Source organism: Pteronotus mesoamericanus, unplaced genomic scaffold (genome assembly GCF_021234165.1).
Source record: "Pteronotus mesoamericanus isolate MK-2021 breed Mesoamerican mustached bat unplaced genomic scaffold, CSHL_Meso_final contig_98, whole genome shotgun sequence".
Classification (NCBI taxonomy): domain Eukaryota; kingdom Metazoa; phylum Chordata; class Mammalia; order Chiroptera; family Mormoopidae; genus Pteronotus; species Pteronotus mesoamericanus.
This window is the reverse complement of record NW_026555295.1, coordinates 2,961,409-2,985,260: the sequence shown is the minus strand read 5'-3', so window position 1 is coordinate 2,985,260 and position 23,852 is coordinate 2,961,409. Positions and strand designations below refer to the sequence as shown.

General features: G+C 35.4%; 1 protein-coding gene across 1 annotated transcript in view; it reads left to right on the top strand.

Moving 5' to 3' along the window:
• Positions 1-23,852, top strand: part of APLF (aprataxin and PNKP like factor) — a 102,361-nt gene that overhangs the window by 16,012 nt on the left and 62,497 nt on the right. Inside the window, exons 2-3 of the mRNA XM_054586868.1 lie at positions 6,519-6,590; positions 21,935-22,107. Of these exons, the coding sequence (XP_054442843.1) occupies positions 6,519-6,590; positions 21,935-22,107 (245 nt within the window). The remainder of the gene's footprint in view (positions 1-6,518; positions 6,591-21,934; positions 22,108-23,852) is intronic.

The window sequence follows — 23,852 nt, the reverse complement described above, 5'->3', positions numbered from 1 at the left end:
ATATGACTAGACTCAGGTTAAAGATTTTGGGTAAGGGTATTCCATAGGTGGTATGAGATCAGAGCAACATATCAGGAGGCCCAGGTATCGGTTTCTTCTGTTGGTGCTGATACTTTTAGTGTGATTACTTAGGAAAGATGGTGCCTGACTTCTCCCAGTGAAGGGGACATTCCCTCTGTGAGTGATTCGTGGAGTGATGCTTTGAGACTTCATCAATATTGTTTCCTATCAACTTTTCCCTTGAAAAATTAAGGTCCACTGATCCTTTACTGAGTCAATTAATACTTTGGTAATTACAAAATAGTAACTTTTCTGGTTCCATCATTTTTTTTACATTGGCTGTCATTTTATAAGGGAGTGTTCTCTTTCGAGCTCCAGTCCCAGCCCCTTTCTTGAGTTCAGTATGAATTAACAGATCATTTTTGTATTCTTTGTGTTATATTCCATTATAATCATTATTCCTCTCGATGCCCAAATTATTCCCAGTTTTGCTGGTCTTCTGACCTGCTGGATGTGACATGTGTTTTCAGCATTTCCCACTAAAGGTACGACTTCTTTTCTGGGAGCGTTACCCTCTGTGATCCGCCACCCCTCGGTTCTCCTCTTTTCCTCCAAGTTGCCACCTGACTTCCTGTTTCAGAACAGGTCATGAAGCATTTGATGTTTCTTTCCCGTCTTACATGTTAAAGTTTGGGGTGATCTCTGTCTCCTAGTGCTTTAGATGTGGGATATAGTTGATTTATTTGCTTTATTTATTGATCTCTGATGTTGGGGTGGAGGAGGATGTGTGGTATGATTAGAATTTAGGTGACTGCAGTTGTTCTACATGAAACTGGAATTCCTCAATTTTAACTATTTTGATGGCTGAGATGCAATATGTCTGACTTTCAAATGAAGTTTTCATTTAAGTCTGACGACTGCTGATGGTCAATAAACAAACTGGGGTAAGCCTTTATAGTGACTTTTGAAGGGTATTGTGTCATTTGTCCTCTCAAGAGCCCCTCGCTGGCATATTCTTTTGGAGTACTTGGGTCTCTTTGCTTTTCTATAGCCTTTCTCTTTCTACTTGCAGGCCAACATCAGTTATTTCTCCCCAATTGTGAATGCATTGCTTACTAAACCCTATCTACTTTATTTTCTATTCCTAATAGTGAATTGGGAATTCTGATAATACATCTTGTTAGACTTGGGTATGACATTAGAATAAACAGGACCAAGTGAAAGCCTGAAGGTCTCCAAGCTTCATTTAGAGCTTGAATTTCCTCAGCATGTCTACTTGCTTATTAAATAGACTTTCTGCTTTATTTTCAGTTTTTTCGTATGTTTCTAAGTTTAGAGAAATAAGCTGCTGGTAAATAATCTAAAAAGCAATGTTTTATCTAATGATAATGAGGGGGACAGTACAGTGTTAACAGCAAATGTGTCTCTAGAATCAGATTCTGTGGATTCAAGTTCTTGTTCTGCTGCGTATTGGGTACATAACTTTCAGTAGTTGCTTAATCTCTGTACTGCCATTTCTCACCTGTAAAGATGAAGATAATAGTATCTTCTTCAGAGATTTTGTGAAGATTAAAAAAGAGAGAAGTATAGTGTTCTTAGTCTTGATATATAATTGCTGTTACAGTTAATACTTTAATAAAAATGTATGGATATTTACTCTACACAAGGAGCAGTGATCAGATATTAAATAAAGCATGTCATGAGATCTTTAGGATAATCTATTTGTGACCTACTTTCCACCTACTACCACACCCTTCTCATTCCATTCTGCAATTAAATAAGCTTTAATGATAATTTGTTAAACCTTTAAGCTTTCCATTGAAGAAGCATAAATTATTTTTATCCTTCTTTTTAGAGGTATGGTTTTAAAGGGTCAATTATAGGTGAATGCCTGAGTAATGTTAATTTCAAAGACTTAAAAATACTTTTTTGGTGCTTTATAGAAATGCATAGCTTGCAGTGAAATGACAGTGTCATGGAATCATGTGACCACTAGAGGTCACATTATACTTTTATGTTATTTAAAATCTTTCTTGCTAGTGTCTGTTGGTGAAGCCTACTTCAAAGAAAGATAGGAAAAATCCAATATTGCTTCCTGCAAAAGTTTAGCTAAAAAAAAAAAAAAAAAAAAAAAGGAAAGAAACCCAAGCTGGACTATTACAAGAACCATTATTATATGTCATGGTTTTATGTTTGATGGTTTGTTAACTGTGTTGGTTAGAAAATTGATTTGTATTATTGAAGTTTACAATGAGATCTTAGTACTGAGTTAGAAATAGAAACTTCCTTCTCTCAACCACAGAATAACTTGACTTTTTTTCAAATTACATCTGAATGGTTACATATAGGTGAAGAATCATGTGAATATTTCTCACATATTTATTAGTAAGATTTGGAGTACTACATACCCAAAGAGTAACTGACACAAATACTTAAATTCTCTGGACTTTCAATTTCCAAATATGTAAAATGTGAATAACAGCTGTAACAGTACTATGGTGAATCTCAACATTTAAGTGCAAGTTCTATGAAAATGATGAAAATCTCTGTGAAGATGGCGGCCTAGGTAAACATGGTACTTGTTGTCTCCTACAACCACATCGAAATTACAACTAAACTAGAAAATAACCATCATTCAGAACCACCTGAAATCTGGCTGAGTGGAAGCCCTACTACTAGGAAATTAAAGAAGAATCAGCATTGAGACTGGTAGGAAGGGTGGAGGTGATGAACAGGCTGGTCCCACACCCACATGTCACAGTGCGGCAGATAAAAATTGTCGAGGGATATCTTGGCTGTGGAGACCCCTCCCCCTCGAGGAGCAAGGGGTCCCAGCCCCATACCAGGCTCCCAGTCCACGGTTCCAGTGTCAGAAAGCTAAGTCTCCGTAACTTCTGGCTGTAAAAACCAGCAGGAATTGAGGCTAAAGAAAATGGAGGGCTTCTAGAGTCCTAGTCATTTCACCTTAAAGGGTCAGCACATAGACTTACTCAGATCCACTGTCTCTGAGTTTCAGCACTGGGGCAGCAGCTCAAAAGGCACCAGAGACATATGGGGAGGATCTGAATTATCTGGCATCAAGGCAAGAGCTGAGGGGACAGCTTTCTCCCAGACAGAAGTGCTGGCAGAGGTCATTGTTCCTTTGATGAGCCCTCCCCCTACAGAGCCAGTAGGTGGGCACAGTATCTAAGACTCCCATCAACTTGGCTCATACTCTTTGCCCCACCTAGGTGATTCCCTGAGACCCCACCCCAACCAAGTTTTGGGCCTACTCAAACTATTTCCAGTGGCTTTTCCATACAAACGGCTTGTCTTGGCTTGTGCTTCAGATTTTCCTAAAATCTCTCAGACAAGCAGCATCTGGCCTCAGTGTGCCCTGTACCTTTTGCTAAGTGGCCCAAGGCCTGGCACTAGTGGCATCCTGCCTTTGTTTGCAGCTTGGCTGCTCCAGGGCAATGGAAGCCCAGCACAGTTATCAGCCACCTACAGATTGCTTGGTAGCTCACGCCAGGTGGCCCTGGGCAGAACACGGGTGGCAGCTGACCTTGGTTTGCACCTCTCTGGAGACTCTAGAACCAGTGCGCCAAGTGGACAGCTTCAGACCACCTCAAAGCATCATCATTCAACCACCTCCTTAAGTGACACAATCAAGGGGAAGACTCAGCGGGCATTAGAGCCCCACTGAATTCATCCCTGCTCTGTGGGGTGTGCCCTTTCACAGCTGATCCACCATGGTGGTCAGAGGTTGGTGGTCAATGGTCACAGCCAGCCAGTCCTTGCAGGTGATTGGCCTGGGGGTAAATGCATCCTATTGACATGCCAAGAACAGTCAAGGCTCAACTACAAGAGGATGGTGTGCACAGGCCTACACAGGGGTTTACCTCCAGTTCCTAGCTTGGGTGATTGGGGAGGCTATGCCACACAAACACCCACTGTATCAGGCAACTCTGCCAAGCCTAGGAGACATAGAAGCTCTACCTAACACATAGAAGCAAACACAGGGAGGCTGCCGAGATAAGGAGACAAAGAAACATGTCCCAAATGAAAAACTGAACAAAATTCCAGAAAAAGAACTAAACAAAATGGAGATAAGCAATCTGCTAGATGCAGAGTGCAAAACACTATTTATAAGGATGCTTAATGAACTTAGGGAGAACCTCAACAGCGTGAAAAAGGACCTGTCAGAAATGAAGGATGCACTAACTGAAATGAATAATTTACAGGGAATCAAGAGGAGAGTAGATGAATCTGAGAATCGAATCAATGATTTGGAATATAAGGAAGCAAAAAACACCCAATCAGAACAGCAAAAAGAAAAAAAGAGTCCCTCCAAAATGGGGATTGTGTAAGGAGTCTCTGGGACAATTTCAAGCATACCAGCATTCACGTCATAGGGGTGCCAGAAGGAGATGAAAGAGAGCAAGAAATTGAAAATCTATTTGAAAAAATAATGAAAGAAAACTTTCCTAACTTGGTGAAGGAAATGGTCAGACAAGTCCAGGAAGGGCAGAGAGTCCCAAACAAGATGAACCCAAAGAGGCCCACACCAAGACACATCATAATTAAAATGACAAAGGTTAAAAACAAGGAGAATCTTAAAAGCAGCAAGAGAAAAAAGTTAGTTACCTATAAGGGAGCTCCCATAAGACTGACAGCTGATCTCTCAAAAGAAACTTTTTCAGACCAGAAGGGATTGGCAAGATATATTCAAATGATGAAAAGCAAGGACCTATAACTAAGAATTCCCAGCAAAAGCTATCATTTTGAAGGACAGATAAAAAGCTTCCCAGGCAAGAAAAAACTAAAGGAATTCATAACCACAAACTGGTATTATATGAAATTTTAAAGAGTCTTCTTTAAGAAGGAGGGGAAAAAAGATTAAAAATATGAACAATAAAATGGATAAATATCAACAATTGAGTCTAAAAAACAAAATAAATGAACAAGCAGAACAGAAACAGATTCATAGATTCAGAAAACATGTTAATCATTGCCAGATGGAAAGGTGGTTGGGGGGAATGGGTGAAAAAAAGTGAAGGGATTAGGTTGTAACAGAATATATGGGGGGACATAAAGTACAGCATAAGGAATATAGTCAATAATAGTCTAATAACTATGTATGGTGTCAGATGGGTATGAGATTAATTGAGTTGATCACTAAGTTATGTATTGTCTAATCACTGGAGTGTACCCCTGAAACTAATATCATAATGTATGCCAGCTGCAATTGAAAAAGATGATGCAAAAACTAAAAAAGAATCTATGCAAATGGTACAGTGTGTTATCAGATAACTGTTATTGTTTTGGGCCCATTAAAGGCATGTTATAGGAAGGATTACAGCAACCTCTAAATTTTTATCATGACTTTTCTGGTAGAATTGATTATTAGTTTATATTTTACTTTTCTGAAATAGCCACGGTAGCTAATAGTGGATATATTTTAAATGGGATACCTTTAAGATACTTTATTTTAGGACGTGTCCTAAATGTTAACTTTGAGGTGTGTGGGAAATTTATGGATGTGGATTTCATTCTGCTGTGATGCTTGATGTTACTATTTTTATTTAGTTACAGCCTTAAGTGTGGAACTGTTCTCTGACTTAAAAAAAAAAAAGTGTACTGATTCTTGTCAGTTTCATATTTTGGCCAGGCTCTGCAAAACTAATGGGTTTAATTGAATTTAGGCATTGCTGTCATCTGCTTTTACCTATAATTTTGGTCTTGATGTGGATAATATCAGAGTTGAAGTGATAGATAGGTAACCATTAGATGGACCAAATTATTATAAGTTGATACTTCAAATGTTTTCAGTTATGAGTCAGCCACAAATGGCAAAGGTAACCTGAACTACTGTGCGTATAGCCATGCAGCGAGGGCTTGGTTGGCAATTTTGGCGTTTAAAGTGCAAACAATTTTTTAACTTTTGTATGCAGAAATGATTGTGAGCATAAGTAGAACACTGTCAGCTCAAATACAGGGATACACACACACACGTACACACACACATATATATATATATATACACACATATATACATACATAGATATGATAATTTCTTCACTGTAAATATTTTATTTTTACTACTCCCTCTCCTACCTTCCTATTGTTTTAAGTGGTGCTGATGGCTCCAGAGCTCAAATTCAGGTCTGCCTGCAGGACTCTTTTAAGTTTACTAGACTACTGCTTTTTAAAGCCATTTGTCATTATTGCCTACACTATGTTTTCTGTATATGAAGTGTTTTCTAATAAGTACATAGTAGATTTTTTTTCTCATTTTATGAACTTCATTGATAAGAATCCCCAATAAATGTCTGTCTTGAATGGAAACTGTCATGTAGGTTTTGGGACCTGAGTCTCTGCTCAGACATTTATTCTTTTCTGATTTTTGGCAAGTCTCTTAATCTCTGACTTGTTTTGTTTTTTGCTTAATGGCTTTTAAAAAATGTTTAATTTTAACTTTTTAATTTTTATTTAGGGAGGTGACTGTGTTTGAATTTTTTTTCTTTTTCCCACTGTAGATAACAGACAAGAGAGTGTCCAGAAGACATGCCATTCTTGAGGTGGTGGGTGGTCAGCTTCGAATCAAACCGGTAAATATGATTCATTTTAACTTTTTGTCTCTCACCTTTTTCCAGTTCCTGATTAGAATAGCTTATTTTCTAAGGTTATGGAAATATGGAATTAATTTCAAAATATATCCTTCTTACTGCTAGAAGATAATTGAGAGATAAAGATCAAACTATTTAAACTACCTAACTTTTCCATGAGGCAGTGTTACATTACATAGTTAGAATTTTAATGGAAGATGACTATCAGTTCACATGTACATTATTATTTTGTTCATGACTGGTTATTGCAAAAAAAAAATCCCATAAAAAGTCCGTAACTGTGGAGCGGGGCACTGACCAAAGTCAAGTAAGTGTTATAAAGTTGTATTTTAACAGATTTTTACACCTCTTATTTGTAGAGTTGAATATTTCTAAAATTTAGATCTGTTCAACTTTAGGATTTTAAAAATACTTTTGATTTGAAAGTTCTTAAGGGTTGGACCTTTAATTACTTGCTTTTTAGTTTTATCACTGGTGTTTTGTAGGGATAGCAGTTTCTGAGAATATACTATGTGATTATTCCTTTTCATTTGCAGAGTCTGTTGTATAGGAGAATGAAATATGTGTATGAGGGTCATTTATTTTAGATTCGATGCTGGGGTGTTAAATTTATTATTATGAAATGAATTTCATTAATTTATAACATTTAAAAACCTGCACGTATTTTCATCTTATATGGACAACCTCGCATTGTAGTATTAGTTCTTTCCTTGATACAGATAGTACTTTTATTTACCCTACGTTGAACTGTTCGCAAATTTGAGAAGTATCCTTTTAATTACAATACTGGGAAGTTTTGAATTAATATGGATTCACACCATCTCAACCTTGATAAATACGTTTTAAGAGGGCTTGTATCTTGTGTCTTAGTGTCTTAAAAAATGCTATTATCTGTAGTCCACATTCCTGTGAGGGACCCTTTATTTACTATCAGTTATTTATCTCTGGTTCCTCTCCAACTATCTTATTCCTCATAGTAAGACTTCCTAGATCATAAACTTGTTGAGTATAGGAACACTAACTAATTTTCATATCTCTAATATCTAGCATAATGCCTAGCACATAGTAGGTAATTAATATTTATTATATGCATGAGTAAGTACTACAGTGAGAACTATATGTGGCATTTCTAGGAGTAGGGATAGCATGGATTTTTATAAAATCACTGTTTTCCAGTGCCCAATTTCTAACACCTTTTCAATAAATTACTATGGCCTAAAATAAAGAAGTTTGATTTTGTTGTTACTGAAACACATTAAGGTAAAGAATAGAGGAATCCCTAAATTCCTATTCTGCCTGCCTTTTCTGATTGAACACATCATTATACTTTTTTCAAAATAGCAATTATGGCCAATAATACACCTAGCTCCTCTACTGGAAGACCCATGACTTAAAAATAGTTACTTTCTATAATATTTAGATTTACTGCTCTATAATTCATGTTAAATGAAATGAGGAGCTTATAGTGAGTACTTCATTCTTACACATAGATTTCTAGTTATTTTTGATACCAAGATAGAGATGATTAGCTTTTGCTGTAGGTTTTTAGACTTTCCTAAATTTATATTGTTAGTATTCAAATCCTGTGTTTGCAGGTACAATTTAGGTGAGAGCTTAAATGGTACAGATACTTTGAAAAATAGCTTGACATTATTTCCTAAGATAAAGGCATGGATTCTCCACAAGTTAGACCATATACTCATGCACACGTGCATGCATACATGCATGAATGCACACACCCTGAGATTTATGTACAAAATGCAGTATCAATTTCCATCAACAGTGGAATTGATAAATATGAGGGGAGGGACCCAAAAAATCCTGAAATTATCTTCTGGAGGGTGAGTCCCTTGTAGTACAGGCTCCCCTGCTAGGTGAGTGTTCTAGGAACCCATCTGTATCAATGTACCAGCTGATGTTGTTGTGAGAGGCTGCATTCAGCTTCAGTGCATTTTTTTGAAGACTCTTTCATTGAGTTTGCCCATTTTGGGATGGGTTATTTACAAGCGCACCTGCCCACACCATACTAAGTGTTCAGCAGTTTTTGACCAAAAAGAGCATCACCCTGTGCCCCACCCTCCCTATTCCCCAGATCTCACCCCGAGAGACATTTTTTTCCCTTGGGTGAAAAAAGTCCTCAAAGGGAAACATATTGCTAATGTGGAAGAGGTGAAACAAAAAACAGCACTACAAGGCATCAAAATCGATGAGTTCAAAAACTGTTTTGAGTAGTGGAAAAACATATCGATAGGTATATTGCATCAAATGGAGAGTACTTTGAAGACAACTGAAGTTTAAACATGTAAGAATAAATACATAATTTTTTATAAATAAATTCTGGGTTTTTTTGGGTCCCCCCCTTGTATATTGTGATATAATCATTTAATGAAATATACTACAACAGTGAAGATAAATTACAATGAAAGCATGAAAAAATATGGGTTAAAATTAGGAATATCATAATGAATGACACAAGCAAGCATTGGAAGAATATGTACAATATGACCCCAATTATATAAAATTTAAAATCCTACAAAATAAATAATATATTTAGCATCGTAAACATAGGTGGTAAAATCATAAAGAACATCAAGGACATGGCAAACACAAACATCAGGATAATAATTCTCAGGGAACTGACAAGAATGGAATAGAGATAGACTCACAGGGAATATCGAAGGTAATGGTAATATTCTTTTTTCTTTTTTTTATTTTTAAATCATGTTTATTCTATTACAGTTGTCTCAATTTTTCCCCCTTTGCCCTCCTCCACCCATCACACCCTGCCCCCTGCTCCCACAGTCAATTCCCACTTTGTTGTCCATGTCTGTGGGTCATTCATATATGTTCTTTATCTAGTCCTTTTCCTTCTTTCCACCATTGTCCTCCTTCCCCATCCCCTCTGGTCACTTTCAGTCTGCTCCATGTTTCCATGCCTGTGGTTTATTTTGTTTGTTAGTTTATCTTGTTGAATAGATTCCACTTATAGGTGAAATCATATGGTATTTGTCTTTCACTGACTGGTGTATTTCACTTAGCATAATATTCTCCAGTTCCATCCATGTTGTTGCAAAAGGTAGGAGTTCCTTCTTTCTTTATTTTATTTTTTAAATGCAGATAGATTTTACTTATTTTTTTAATGTCAAGATTCATTATAAAATATTAAAAAATTTAAATCCATTATAAAATCTCAGCAATTAAAACATGACACCAGCACAGAAATAATCAAGTAGATCAATGACATAAAATGAGCATTCTAGAAACAAATGTATATATCTTTCGAACAATGTAATATATGATTAAATTGATATTTCAAATCAGTGGGGAAAATAAGGCTTATTCAGCAAATAAGGTGCATGAACCACTCTTACTTGAAATAAAACAAATATAGAACCCTGTTTCCACATTATACAAAAAATATTCAGGTGAGTTAAAAATCAATATGTAAAATCTAAGGAGTTTTAAGAGAAAATACAAAATATTTTTCTTATCCTGAAGTAAAATATTCAAACCCAGAAGCTATAAAGTAAAATATTAGCAATATAACTCTATTAAACTTTTAAGACTATACAGTAATATATATGTAAAAAAGTTAAAGGACAAGTAATAGAATAGGAAAGTATTTGCAATACATCTAAAAAAGGGTTAACAGGATTTGTGTGTGTGTGTGTGTGTGTGTGTGTGTGTGTGTGTGTGTGTTTAGGGAAAAAATCTTACAAACATTTAATCAAAAAAATGGATAAAGAATCTTCTTCTAGTATCCCTATTATACGAATATTATTACATTTCAGGTTGTTCTGCATTTCCCTAAACGCCTCTTCATTCTTTTTGAGTCTTTTTTCATTTTCTTGCTCTTTCTGTGAGCTTTTTTCCTACCTTATTCTTCAGCTCACTGATTCGTTCCTCTGCTTCATCTAAACTGCTTTTGATTCCTTTTACTGTGTTCTTCAATTCAGAAATTGTATTCTTCTTTTCTTCTTGTCTCTTATTAAGAGAGTCTATGTCCTTTTTCATGCTGATATAGTTAGCAGTAAGTTCCTCATAGTTTCCCTGTAGTTTTTGGTAATTCTCTCTGAGTTCACTGAGCTCATTGAGCTTCCTTAGAGCCGTTGTTTTGAACTCAGTTTCTGATAGTTTACTTGCCTCTATTTCATTTATTTCTCATTCTGGGGATTCCTTCTTTCCTTTCGACTGGATGGTGTTTCTTTGTCTTCCCATTATTGGGAGATTCTTCATTTTTGCTTCTGCTTCTTAAGTTGATCTGTCTTGATTTCCTGACTTTGTGGTGTAAACTTCTATGGTAAGAGGCTGCTTTTTTTTTTTTTCTTTCTGGATCTGCCTCTGATGATGTCAGGTGTTGACCCTGTCTGACCTTAGGCAGTCTCTTTGAGACTTCCAGGAATCTACTGTCTGTGGCTGTTTCCTTCAGCTGTTATTCTAGTCACTCTGCAGTCAGCAGGCTGGCTTAGACACCACAGGACAGAGCAGAGTCCCTCCTGGGGGTGGGGTTATTGGGTCCTCTCAAGCTGCTGCTGCTCAAGGGAGTGGTCTGCCTGAGCCAAATGGCTGCTGCCATATGGGGGAGGAGTCAGCACCAGGATCCCACCAACTACTCTCTCAGTTCTCTGCCCAAAGCCTCCTTCCCTAGCCTCTCCTCAGGCATCTCTAGCCCACTCTACCCACCTTTTTTGCTGGAGCCCAGGGTAAGTGGCTGCAAATAAAAATTTATGTGTTGGCCCACTGAAAGGCTTTCTGCATCTCCAGCTGCCTGTCCCTGGCAGAGCAACCCTGCTGCTTTTCGCAGCTGGCTATTATCTGTGTACTTTTTGGACTCTGGTGCTGTAGGCTGGCGATCCCCGTTTATGGTTTAGACCTCGTTCCTTTCAGGGGGATCTAACTGGCTGTTTCAATATCCTTCTGGTGCTGCCACCCATGGGTGCCCCACCTGCCTTCTCAAGTCTCTGTCACTCCTTACCAGTTAGGTTGTGCTAAAGCAGATTCTTCTGTCTGTCCGAGGTTATAAGGCTCCTCTCACTCTATTCAGCTATTTGTTTCAGGTGATTTCTCCACAATTTAGTTGTAATTCCAGATTGGTCCTGGGAGGAGGTCAGTGTGACTTCTCTTCACTCCTCTTCCATCTTGATTCTCCATATTCTATTTTTTTTAACTCAGTGGTGGGTTCATATATAATATCTTACATGTATTATATCTTTAATATATCATTACAGGACATTTACAACATTAAAAAGGTATAAAGAAAAGCACAGTATACCACAGTTACTTCTGTAATGTCAAATTATCAGACATTGGAGGACATGAAAAAGTATATTTACTTTTAAGGAAATGTACAATTCTAGTACTAGAATTTGATTTGTTTTAGAAAAATATTTAATTGGGTTTTGGATTTCATTTCAGGAATTATGATGTTAACATTATGCTAGTTGAAGGAAAGCTGCTTCTTGGAGTTGGTGATAAACATATAGGTCTTCTGCTCTATGTGATGTGTTATTCTTGTTTATGTTAATATAATTTCAATAAAATGCTTATTCTTTTGAAATAGATTTATTTATTTATTCACCTACTTACAGTAGCTGTACCTACAAGGTGCAATTTAGAGAAATTCTAAAACTGACTTCAATTGTTAATAGAAGTTTTAAGGTCCTGAAAGTAATAAGAATGCGATGAACAGGGGTCATCTTGTTCATTCATTTTAATGTGTGCTAAATATTTTTTTATTTGATATGCTAAAGCTATTTATATATACAACTGTAATAAAATGTTGAGAGAAATTTAAGCTTAAAAAACACTTTAAAATTATGTAAATGAATATTGCAAATGTTTTGTTATGATGATCCCTTCTGTATGCTGTATACTCCAAATTATGTTTAAGTGATTAAATATTTTTTCTGCTTTTTTTCAATTTAGAAAGATAATCAAATAAAAAAATGTAGCTTTGACTATGATAGATGAATATAATTAAGCAATTACTAATTTGTACTTTTAAATTGGATGAATTTGTCATTTTTTTCTCTAATATTTCCCTTTTAAAAAGTGTCTAGCCCTCAGTAGTTCTTGGAAATAGGGCATAAGGAGATAATGTTAGCTTTTTTCAAATTTAATCTACTGTCTGGTGTCAGCAAGGAGAAAGTGCATTTTAAAGGCAAAATGATAATATTTTCTGTAAATGACTGTGTTACCAGTGGTTAGTTATGTCCTCCGGGTGAATTCATAGTTGTCCATGCTTTTATTTCATTTTAATAGAATCTTACTCTTTTTGGTTCTTTGTGATTGAGGGAGAAGTTTTATAGCTACATATAAATTATAAAAGTTTTTTTATTCATTTGGCATTAATCCTCTAAGTATACATCTCTGGGTGATTGTGGTTTTTTTTTTTCCTATTGTACAATACAATTCTTGAATTGTGATTGTTTTTCTTCTCATGAAATTATGAGTGTACTTGTAAAATAGCTTTAAAATACTATAATACAATAGATTTTCCACAACTTGTGTAAAAGAGAGAAACAATGCTTTGTAAAAATTTTTTAAAACTCTGAAAATGAGGGAAACTCTTCTTTGGGTACATATCAATCTTTTTAAAAGATTTAATGACAAATTCAAGAGAAAACTATAGAAAATTGATTTGTATTTTAGTTCCAATTGTTCAGGGATAATGTATCCTTTGCACCACTTCTAAAATTAGAGCATAATCTATTTAGGTTCACCTTTATAATCCTATGGATATGTTAAAAGGTACACACCAATAATCTACCTCTGATATAGGCAGCTCATATCTTTTAGTCACTGGGTTTGCCAGTATTTTGCCTGTGCTTGCCTGCTTGGTGAATCAAAGTTAAACTAACTTCATTGAAGGTATTTGAGAGATATTTGAGATGTCTCCTGAGACATTGTTTTAGTCTCTGGAGAGTTTGAATATTTAGAAAAATTTTAAATCCATTTGGGTCTGGTTTTCAGAGGGATTAGAAGGGCTTTTAATTATTGATTATATTTTTAAAATAGAGATAAAATTCAATATTCTTTTTTAATTAAATACTTTTAAAATAAGCCACACATACACATAAACATATGTTTTATTTTTTAGTCTGGTGTATATTCTACAAGAGGATTGTCAATTTTAGTGCAAATCTATTGGCATCAAGTATTTATGGTATTTTATTGTTCTAAAGTTTTGCTTTATGTGTGGTTATGTCACACATAAATTTTTTTCAAAAAATTTTTTCTTGTGCATGTGTATGTCTTCTCCCCATTTGGTTTATTAATACTGCTAGATTTTTGTACACTTTATAATTTTAAAAACACTATGTTTTGAACTTTATGTGTTATGGCTTTTTAAGTGGAGTACATGTAGTTTGACATAGATTTAAAAATGTATTCAATGAATAATATTGATTTAGATATGTTACAAGATCAAATATTGATTCCTTGAAATACCATTTTTGATCTTAGTTCTGGGATGCCCTGTATAAATAATTTTAGGAAAGGAAAAGATGATCATTGGCTACACATATTAGTCTACTGTCTTTGTGTCTGGATTTGCTAAATGCTTGATATTTAACCACCTAAATTTAAAATATTAAGTTGCACCTAAGGATCTTATTATAGGTAATCTTTGAACTCACAGGAATTGGTTCAAACAGTTCATGCAGAGAGATATGGTGGCATAAGACATCTCAGTCTGTAGTAAATCAAACAGCATTTTGAATAGACCTCTATGATTGGATCAGAGATTCTGCGTGTGAAGATTTGGGCATATGAAGATGGGAGACAAGGTTGGAAACCACTGTAGGTTTTTGAAGAGCCTTTACTACTGTGCTGTGTTTATACTGGGGAATCATCAGAGGCTTTACACAGAGAAATGTGTAAAAGAATAACTTGGGAAGCAGTGAAGTGAATGAAGACAGGAAACCTGATGTGAGGTTAACTCAAGCAAGGAACGCAAGCAGTGAGTGCGAACTTGAATTAGGGGGTGACTGGGCAAATGACAAAGAGAAATGGATTTAAGAGATAGTACAGAGGTGAATGATCTGGGATTTGACATTTGGATGGAGTGGGACAACATTGTGGATGTTTAGTAAGCGCTTTTGGATATTTTGATATGCTTTAATATGTAAAGAAATTAAATCAGAATATGTCATATTTACCTCTGAAATACCCAATTCATAACCTAGACAAATGGGCTTTTTAAAAAAAATAAAAACAGGGGATCCCAGGTGGCAGAGGAGTAAGTGGTGCCATCCTCCTCCCAGGATGAATCTGGAATTACAACTAAATGATAAAGAAAGCGTCCTGAATACCATCCGAACACTACCCGGAGAGAGGCCTTATAACCAAGGACAGACAGAAGAAACCACTTCACCACAACATGACTGGTAGGGAGTGCAGAGATGCCAGAGCACTGGCTGGGCTCCCACAGATGGCAGCTGAAGATCCAGAGGGCAGCTGGAGGGTTCCACCTGAGAAGTGTGGGGTCTAAACCCCAAGCTGGGCTCCCCAGCCTACAGTACCAAAGCCAGAAAGGAACCCAGATAACATCCAGTTGTGAAAAGCAGCAGGGTTTCCGTTTGCCAGGGAGAGATGGATGGAGATACAGAGAGCCTCTTAAATAGCCAACACTCAAAATTTCATTTGCAGCCACTTAACCTGGGCTCTGGCAGAGGGAGGGCAGAGTAGACTAGAGACACTTGAAGTGAGTCTGGGGTTGTGGAGAGAACTGAAGGAACAGCCACCAGGATCCCTGTGCTGAGTCATTCCCCATACTGCAGGAGCCACTTCTCTCAGGCAGAGTACTCCCCTCCAAGTGGCATCGGCCTGAGGGGAAGAAATAACCTCACCTGCAGGAATTATTCTGCCCCTCCCTGTGGAGCTTATTAAGCCTGGCTGCTGATTACAGCTTGATTCGTTTAATGAATATGAGTCTAGTGGCTGATTATTTTAACATCTATGGTGGAAAATACAAAGAAGCAGCCAAAATGGGAAGACAAAGAAACACACCCCAAATGAAAGAACAAGAGAATTGTCCAGAAGAAAAACTAGATGAAATGGAGGCAAGCAATTGATCAGATAGAGAGTTCGGAGTAATGATTATAAGGATACTCAAAGGTATGAAGAAAGACATATAAACCATTAAAAAAAGACCAGTTAGAAATACAGAATTTAATATCTGAAATAAATAATACACTGGAAGGAATAAACAGTAGGTTAGATGAAGCAGAGGATTGCATCAGTGATTGGAAGACAAGGTAGAAAAAAGCACCCAGGCAGAGCAGCAAAAAGAAAAAAAAATTAAATGAGGAGAGCTTAAGAACATTTTGGACAACACAAAGCAGAACAACGTCTGCAGCAGGGGAATACCAGAAGGAGAAGAGAGCTAACAAGGGATCAAGAACTGATTTGAAGAAATAATCACTGAAAAAAATCCCTAATCTGGTGAAGGAAAAAGACACACAAGTCCAGGAAGCTCAGAGAGTCCCAAACAAGTTTGACCCAAAGATGCTTACATGGAGACACATTGTAATTAAAATGACAAGGCTTAAAGACAAGGAGAGAATCCTAAAAGCCTCAAAGAAAAGCAAGTGGTTACCTACAAATGAGCACCAATTAGACTGTCTGATTACTCATCAGAAACATTTCCTGCCAGAAGGGAGTAGCATGAAATACTCAAGGTGATGAAAAGCAAGGACCTACAACCAAGGTGACTTTACTCAGCAAGGCTATCATTTAAAATCGAAGGGGAAATAAGGAGCTCCCCAGACAAGAAAAAGCTAAAGGAGTTTCTTAATACCAAACCAGTACTGCAACAAATGTTAAAGGGCTTCCTTTAAGAAGACGAAGAAAAAGAGAAGGGTGGCGGGGGGGAACAACAACCCAGGAAAACAGTTTAACAATGAAATGATACTACATACATATCTATCAATAATCACTTTAAATGTAAAAGGCTTAAATCTCCAACCAAAAGACAGAGGGTAGCTGAATGGATAAGAAAAGAAGACACACATATATGCTGCCTCCAAGAGACACATCTCAGATTAAAAGAAACAGACTAAAAGTTAAGGATGGAAAAAGATATTTCATGCAAATGGAAAAGAAAAAATGCTGGGGTAGTAGTACTTATATCTGACAAAATAGACTTTAAGACCAAGGCTATAGTAAAAGACAAACAAGAACACTACATGATGATAAAGGGAACAATTCAAAAAGAGGATATAACACTAGTAAACATTTATGCACCCAACATAGAAGCACCTAAATATGTAAAGCAAATATTGATGGACATAAAGGGAGAGATCGACAGGACACAGTGGTGGTCAGGGATTATAACACCCCATTGACTTCAGTGGATAGATTTTACAGGCAGAAAATTAACAAGGAGACAACGACCTTAAATGACACAATAATCCAAATGGATATAATTGATATCTTCAGAACATTTCACCCCACGTCTTCCACATGGAAGATATTCTGGGATAGACCACATGTTAGAACACAAAACAAGTCTCAATAAATTTAAGAAGGTCAAACTCATATTAAGCATCTTCTCTGACCACAGTGCTATGAAACTAGAAGACAATCACAAGAACACTGAAAAACGTGCAAAGACATGGAAGCTAAATAATAGGTTATTAAACAATGAATGGGGTGACAATGAGATCAAGGAAGAAATCAAAGGATACCTGAAAAAAATGAAAATGAGGACACAACAATTCAAAATCTATGGGGTACTGGCAAAGCAATCCTAAGAGGGAAATCCGTAGCATTACAGGCCTATCTCAAACCAAACAAACAAACAAACAAAATCCCAAGAAAAAGCTCAAATAAAAAATCTAACTTCACACTTAAAGGAACTTGAAAAAGAACAACCAAAAAAGCCCCAAGTAAGTAGAAGGAAGGAAATAATAAAGATCAGAGCAGAAATAAATGAAATTGAGTCTAAAAAAAGCAATACAAAAGATCAATGAATCCAAGAGCTGGTTCTCTGAAAAGATAAACAAGATTGGCAAGTCTTTAACCAAACTCATCAAGAAAAAAAGAGAAAGGACCCAAATAAATAAAATCAGAAATGAAAGAGAAGAAATAACAACTGATCCTAAAGAAATACGAAGGATTATAGAAAATGTTATGAACAATTATATGCCAACAAACTGGACAACCTGGATGAAATGGATAAATTCCTAGAAACATACAGCCTTCCAAAACTAAATCAGGAAGAATAACAGAATCTGAATAAACATATTACACCTAGTGAAATTGAAGTAATCAAAAAACTCCCAACAAACAAAAGCCCTGGACTGGATGGCTTCACAAGGGAATTTTACCAAGCATTCCTAGAACTAACATCACTTTTAAAGCTGTTTCATAAAATTCCAGAGGAGGGAAGGCTCCCAATCTCATTTTATGAGGCCAATATTATCGTAATTCCAAAACCAGATAAAGACACTACAAAGAAAGAAAATTCTAGGCCAATATCTCTGATGAACACAGATGCTAAACTCAACAAAATTAGCAAACTAAATACAGCAATGTATCAAGCAGGAATTATTCTGGGAATGCAAGGATTATACAACATTCACAAGTCAATAAATGGGATTGACCACATAAACAGAATGAAGGCTAAAAGCCTCATGATCATCTCAATAGATGCAGAAAAAGCCTTTGATAAAATTCAGCACACATTGTGATGAAAACTCTCAGCAAACCTACACATACCTATACATAATAAAGGATCATACCTACACATACTACCTACACATAATAAAGGCCATATATAACAAACCCACTGCCAGCATCATACTCATTGGGCACCCGTGAAGTGCTCCCCTTAAGATTTGAAACAAGACATGGATATCCCCTTTCACCTCTGTTATTCAACATAGTACTGGAAGTCCTAGCTACATCAATCAGACAAGAAGAAGAAATCAAAGGCATCCAAATTGGAAATGAAGCAAAGTGTCTTTATTTGCAGATGACATGATTCTGTACTAGAGAACCCCAAAGATTCCACCAAGAAACTACTAGAACTGATAAATGAATTCAGCAAAGTAGCAGGATACAAAAATAATATCCAGAAATCTGTTGCATTTTTATGTGCCAATAACAGACTAACAGAAAGGATAATCAAGAAAACAATCCCATTAATAATTGCTTCAAAAACAATAAAATAGCTAGTAATAAACCTACCCAAGGATGTAAAAGACCTGTACTCAGAAAATTGTAAGACACTGAAGAAATTGAAGAAGATACAAATAAGTGGAAGCACGTAATGTGTTCATGGATAGGGAGAATTAATATAGTTAAAATGTCTATACTACCCAAAGCAATCTATAGATTTAACACAATTCCTATTAGGATTCCAATGACATATTTCACAGAACTAGGACAAATATTTCAAAAATTTATATGGAACCAAAAAAGGCTCCACATAGCAACAGCCATCCTGAGATAGAAAAACAAAGTTGGAGGAATCGTGCTACCTAATATCAAACTGTACTATAAGGCCATACTAATTAAAACATCATGGTACTTGCATAAAAACAGACACATAGATCAATGGAACACAATAGAGGGCTCAGAAATAAACCGCAATTAATATTCGACAGAGGAAGCAAGCACATAAAATGGGCTAAAGATAATTTATTCAATAAATGGCGTTGGGAAAATTGAACAGCTACATGCAGAAAAATGAAATTAGACCACTTTGTTACACCACATACAGGAATAAATTCAAAATGAGTCAAAGACTTAAATGTTAGACCCGAAACCATAAAAATTCTAGAAGAAAACAGACAGCAAAATCTTGGACATTGCTCTTAGCAATTTTTTATTGGATATATCTCCCAGGCAAGGGAAATAAAAGAAAAATAAAGAATTGGGACTACATCAAACTAAAAAGTTTTTGCACAGCAAAGGAAATCATCAACCAAATAAGAAACCCACAGAATGAGAGAACATATTCACCGATATATCTGATAAAGGGTTAATATCCAAAATTTATGAAGTACTTACAAAACTCAACACACACACACACATGCACGAACGCACACACACCCAATTAAAAAATGAGCAAAGGACATGAATAGACACTTCTCCAAGAGGACATACAAATGGCCAATAGACATAGGAAAAGATGCTCAATGACACTAATCATCAGAGAAAAGCAAATTAAAACCACAATGAGATACCATCTCACACCTGTCAGAATGGCTATCATCAATAAATCAACAAACAAGTGCTAGCAAGGATGTAGAGAAAAGGAAACTCTTTTGCACTGTTGGTGGGAATGCAGATTGGTGCAGCCACTGTGGAAAGCAGTATGGAGATACCTCAAAAAATTAAAAATGGATCTGCCTTTTGACCCAGCAGTCTTACTTCTGTGAATATATCCAAATGAGCCCAAAACACTAATTCAAAGGAACATAAGTACCCCTATTTTCATACCAACATTATTTACAGTCGCCAAGATGTGAAAGCAGCCCAAGCGTCCATCAAGAGATGAATAGATAAAACAACTATGGGACACTTACACAATGTAATACTGGTTGGCCGTAAAAAAAAAGAAAATTTTACCCCTTGTAACGGTATGGATGGACCTGAAAAGTACATTGTGCTAAGTGAAATAAGCCAGTCAGAGAAAGACAAATACCATATGATTTCACTTATATGTGGAATCTAATGAACAAACTTAACTAACAAGGAAAATGGGAACAGACTCATAAATAGAGAACAGGATCAGAGCTAGTGGAGGAGGAGATTAGGAGATGGAGGGATTGAGCAAAAGAGGTAAAAGGAGTTATGGGCATGGACAACAGTGGTGATTGTTGGGGGAAGTGGATATAAAAGGACTAAAAGGTAATGTAAAAGTGCAGTAAAAACAAAAAATAAAACAACTGAAAAATTATAATGCAAAGTAGCCTACCAAAGTTAATAATATTAATTGCTTTATGTTTTATAACAGCATTCTAGTTTGTTTGTTTTTTCACTTCATTTATATTCCATGAAGGCTTAGAATTTTTAAAAAAGAAAGTGAGTATATTTAATCAAAATTTTAACCAAGCTTCCCAATGAAGAAAAATTTGCTGAGGGGTAAAAATAAAATAAAGACATTTCTAGAATTTCAAAATACGTTAAAAATAGTCCTATAATAAGCTTTCTTAATTTTCCCATGAGGAATATATTTTATAGCAGGAACAGAAGATTTTACCCACCATATGTATACTGATTTCTAGTCTTCTCAAACTCAGGATGAATAAATCATACCTATATATATTTTAAATTGTTGGGATCATAAAAGGTTTTAGTGTATGAAAATATAGTTGTATCTCTAGATACTTTAATGAAGTATAGATAGAAAAATAGGAAGTGTTCCGCATATGTCCCATCCCAGGGTGGAAATTACCTTGCTGTACTGGGAAATTGTTGATGTCTCTAGAAAAAGTCCCTTTTAAATTGATGAAGCAGATGAATGGGTGAATGGTAGGGGGAGTTACTCTTTCTAAGATTTGATTTAAAAAACCAAAGATCTGAATTAATGCATATTGCTTTGTTATATACTAAAGCTTATTTATTTTAAACAGTTCATCATGTTGATGACAAAAAGGCTATTTGACCTTTGGAAATGACCATTTCGAGATTGATTCTAGTTGGAGTTTTTAAGGTGTCTTTCAATAGGTCATAATTATGAAGGCAACTTCATTATCTTTAACATGGAAGCAATTGATGGCAAACATAATTCAAAATAGTGGGTATTGTAATAGTTTTGACATGGGGATATATTTACTACTTGCAATTTTAATATGGATGATGATCTTCATAGTGGGGTTTCATTCAAACAAAATAAGATTCCTTTGTGAGGAGCTAAAACAAAACAAAACCAAACAACACCAACAACTATGCTGTTTGCTTGAGAGGCAGGATCAAAATCTCCCTTCTCATCGTTGCTAATTTTTTAATCTACTAAAAAATTATTAAGGGAATAATAAGGGGATTGGTGAATTTTAGATATCAAAGGTAAGGGACTCAGTTTCCATACTGAGAATTCTTTTTCATGTTTCTCTTTCCAATGTGAAATCATCTCAAGCAAAACAGAAGTATCTTTAACCAATTGATTAATAATTTTGCTCTTTTCTTTAATCCCTTTTTTCTTTTGTATGTATAGATAAAAATTATAGTATTTATAAGTGCCAGGTATGTTAGAATTTTAAGTTTCTTTTATAAGTAAATTATTAGGATATTAAATTTTGTATTAAGTTCATATTTAGTTATATTTTTGTCATAATTTTGAGTTACAAGATTACTATCCTTTCTTCTTTTGTTAGATACACACAAGTCCATGTTTTTATCAGTCTTCTGAGAAGAGCCAGCCCTTACCATTAAAGACAAATCTTTGGCACTGGTTGAATCCTGGAGATAGTTTTTCTCTATTAGTTGACAAATACATTTTCCGTGTTTTCTCTACATATTCTGAAACAGAATTGGAATCTACTTTAAGGTAAGTTTGCCTGATGAAATGAGATTATGAAATGGTATTTGTAATCTAATTCTTCAGTCATGCACAGATGCTTCCATAGAAACCATTCTAGTATTAAACTCTATTGGCGATTTGGGAGTTACGTGGTATATGTGAGTGTGCTTCTAGAAAACGTTTGGCTGTGGAAACTCATCCCTCTGTAATGATCGTTCCCACATGTGGTGTCTTTTACCATTATTTTCCATCTAACAGCAACCAGGATAGTTAATTTTAAATTGACTACATTTTCTTAATCTTTTTGTTAGATTTTAAAATTTCATAAAAGTATTAATCTCAGGCTTCGACTAAAATTGTATAACTTCTCTGTCTTATAAAAATAACAGAAAATATAGAATAGGGAAACCGAGGAAATCAAATAGTACAATAAACATCTGATGTGCAGTTAAAATTAATATACAACTTCTGTCGAGGCAGTCATTAGCAGGTTATTTGCCTTTGTTTCAGCTTTTAAATTACAGAATATGTAAACTGGACCTATAGAAGTAGAGGGACAAAATTATACAGAGCATGTTCTCTAATTGCTCTGGTATTAAATTAAAAATCAATAATAACCAAGTATTTAGGAAAATCTCCAGATATTTTCAAATTAATCAACACATTCCTAAATAATCCATGGATCTAAAGAAAATCATAAGGACAATTAAAAAACATTTTGAATGGAATAATACTAAAAACAAATAAAAATTTGTGAAATGCAACTAAAGTAGTCCTTAGAAGGAAATAAAATCAATGATTTGTGCTTCTGCTTTAGGAAGATAAACAGGAAAGTTTAAAATCAGACAACACTGAACTGTACTGTTATGGTAAGTAGCAGACTTCCTTCCTTACAGGGCATGATAGTAAATATTTTAGACTTAACTGCCACATGGTCTCTGTTACAACCTCAATTATTCCACGCCATTGTAATATGATGGTGTGTGGTACAGGGTAGATGGTAGTACATGGCTGTGCTCTGTAAAAAAACTACCCCTGTTTCATGGGTACATGTATTTAAGATAAAATCTCTTTTAAGGAGGACAAGGGAAAGGAAGGAAATGATAACCATTGCAGTCAGGATAATGATTACCTCTTGGAAGGATGGGTTTGTGATCAGGGAAGGGTAAATGGGGACTTTGAGGATGCTGTCAGTGTTTTAGTGGAACTTGTGTGGAGGTTGCATAGGTATTCACCTTATAGCTGTCTTTTTAATTCTATGTAAAAGTTGTATGTACAATAAATAAGTTGTATGCCACAATAAAAACTTTTTTAAATAAAAAAAAGAATATAGACAGGAGCAAATTAATCCCATAATAGATTTTTTTTAAAAAATGAAATAAGAAGAATGAGACTAAAAACTCAATGAAATAGAAAGTGGACAAATAAAATTAACAAAAACCAAAAATTGATTCTTTGAAAGATTAATAAAATTGGGAAAACCTTATCAAGGTTTACCAATAAAAAAAGCTAGAAAACACAAGTTATCAATATCAGTAATGAAAGAGGGGATATCATTACTGATCCTGCAAATCTTAAAAGAATACTGAAAAAATATTTAAAATTTAATTTCAGTAAATTTGGCAGCCTAAGTGAATGGATACATTCTTTGAAAAACGTAGTTTACCAAAACTGATACCGGAAGAAACAGAAAATCTGATGACTCCTATATCCATTAAAGATACTGAGTTTACAGTTTAGGAATTTCCCATAAGGAACTTAACTAGTGGATT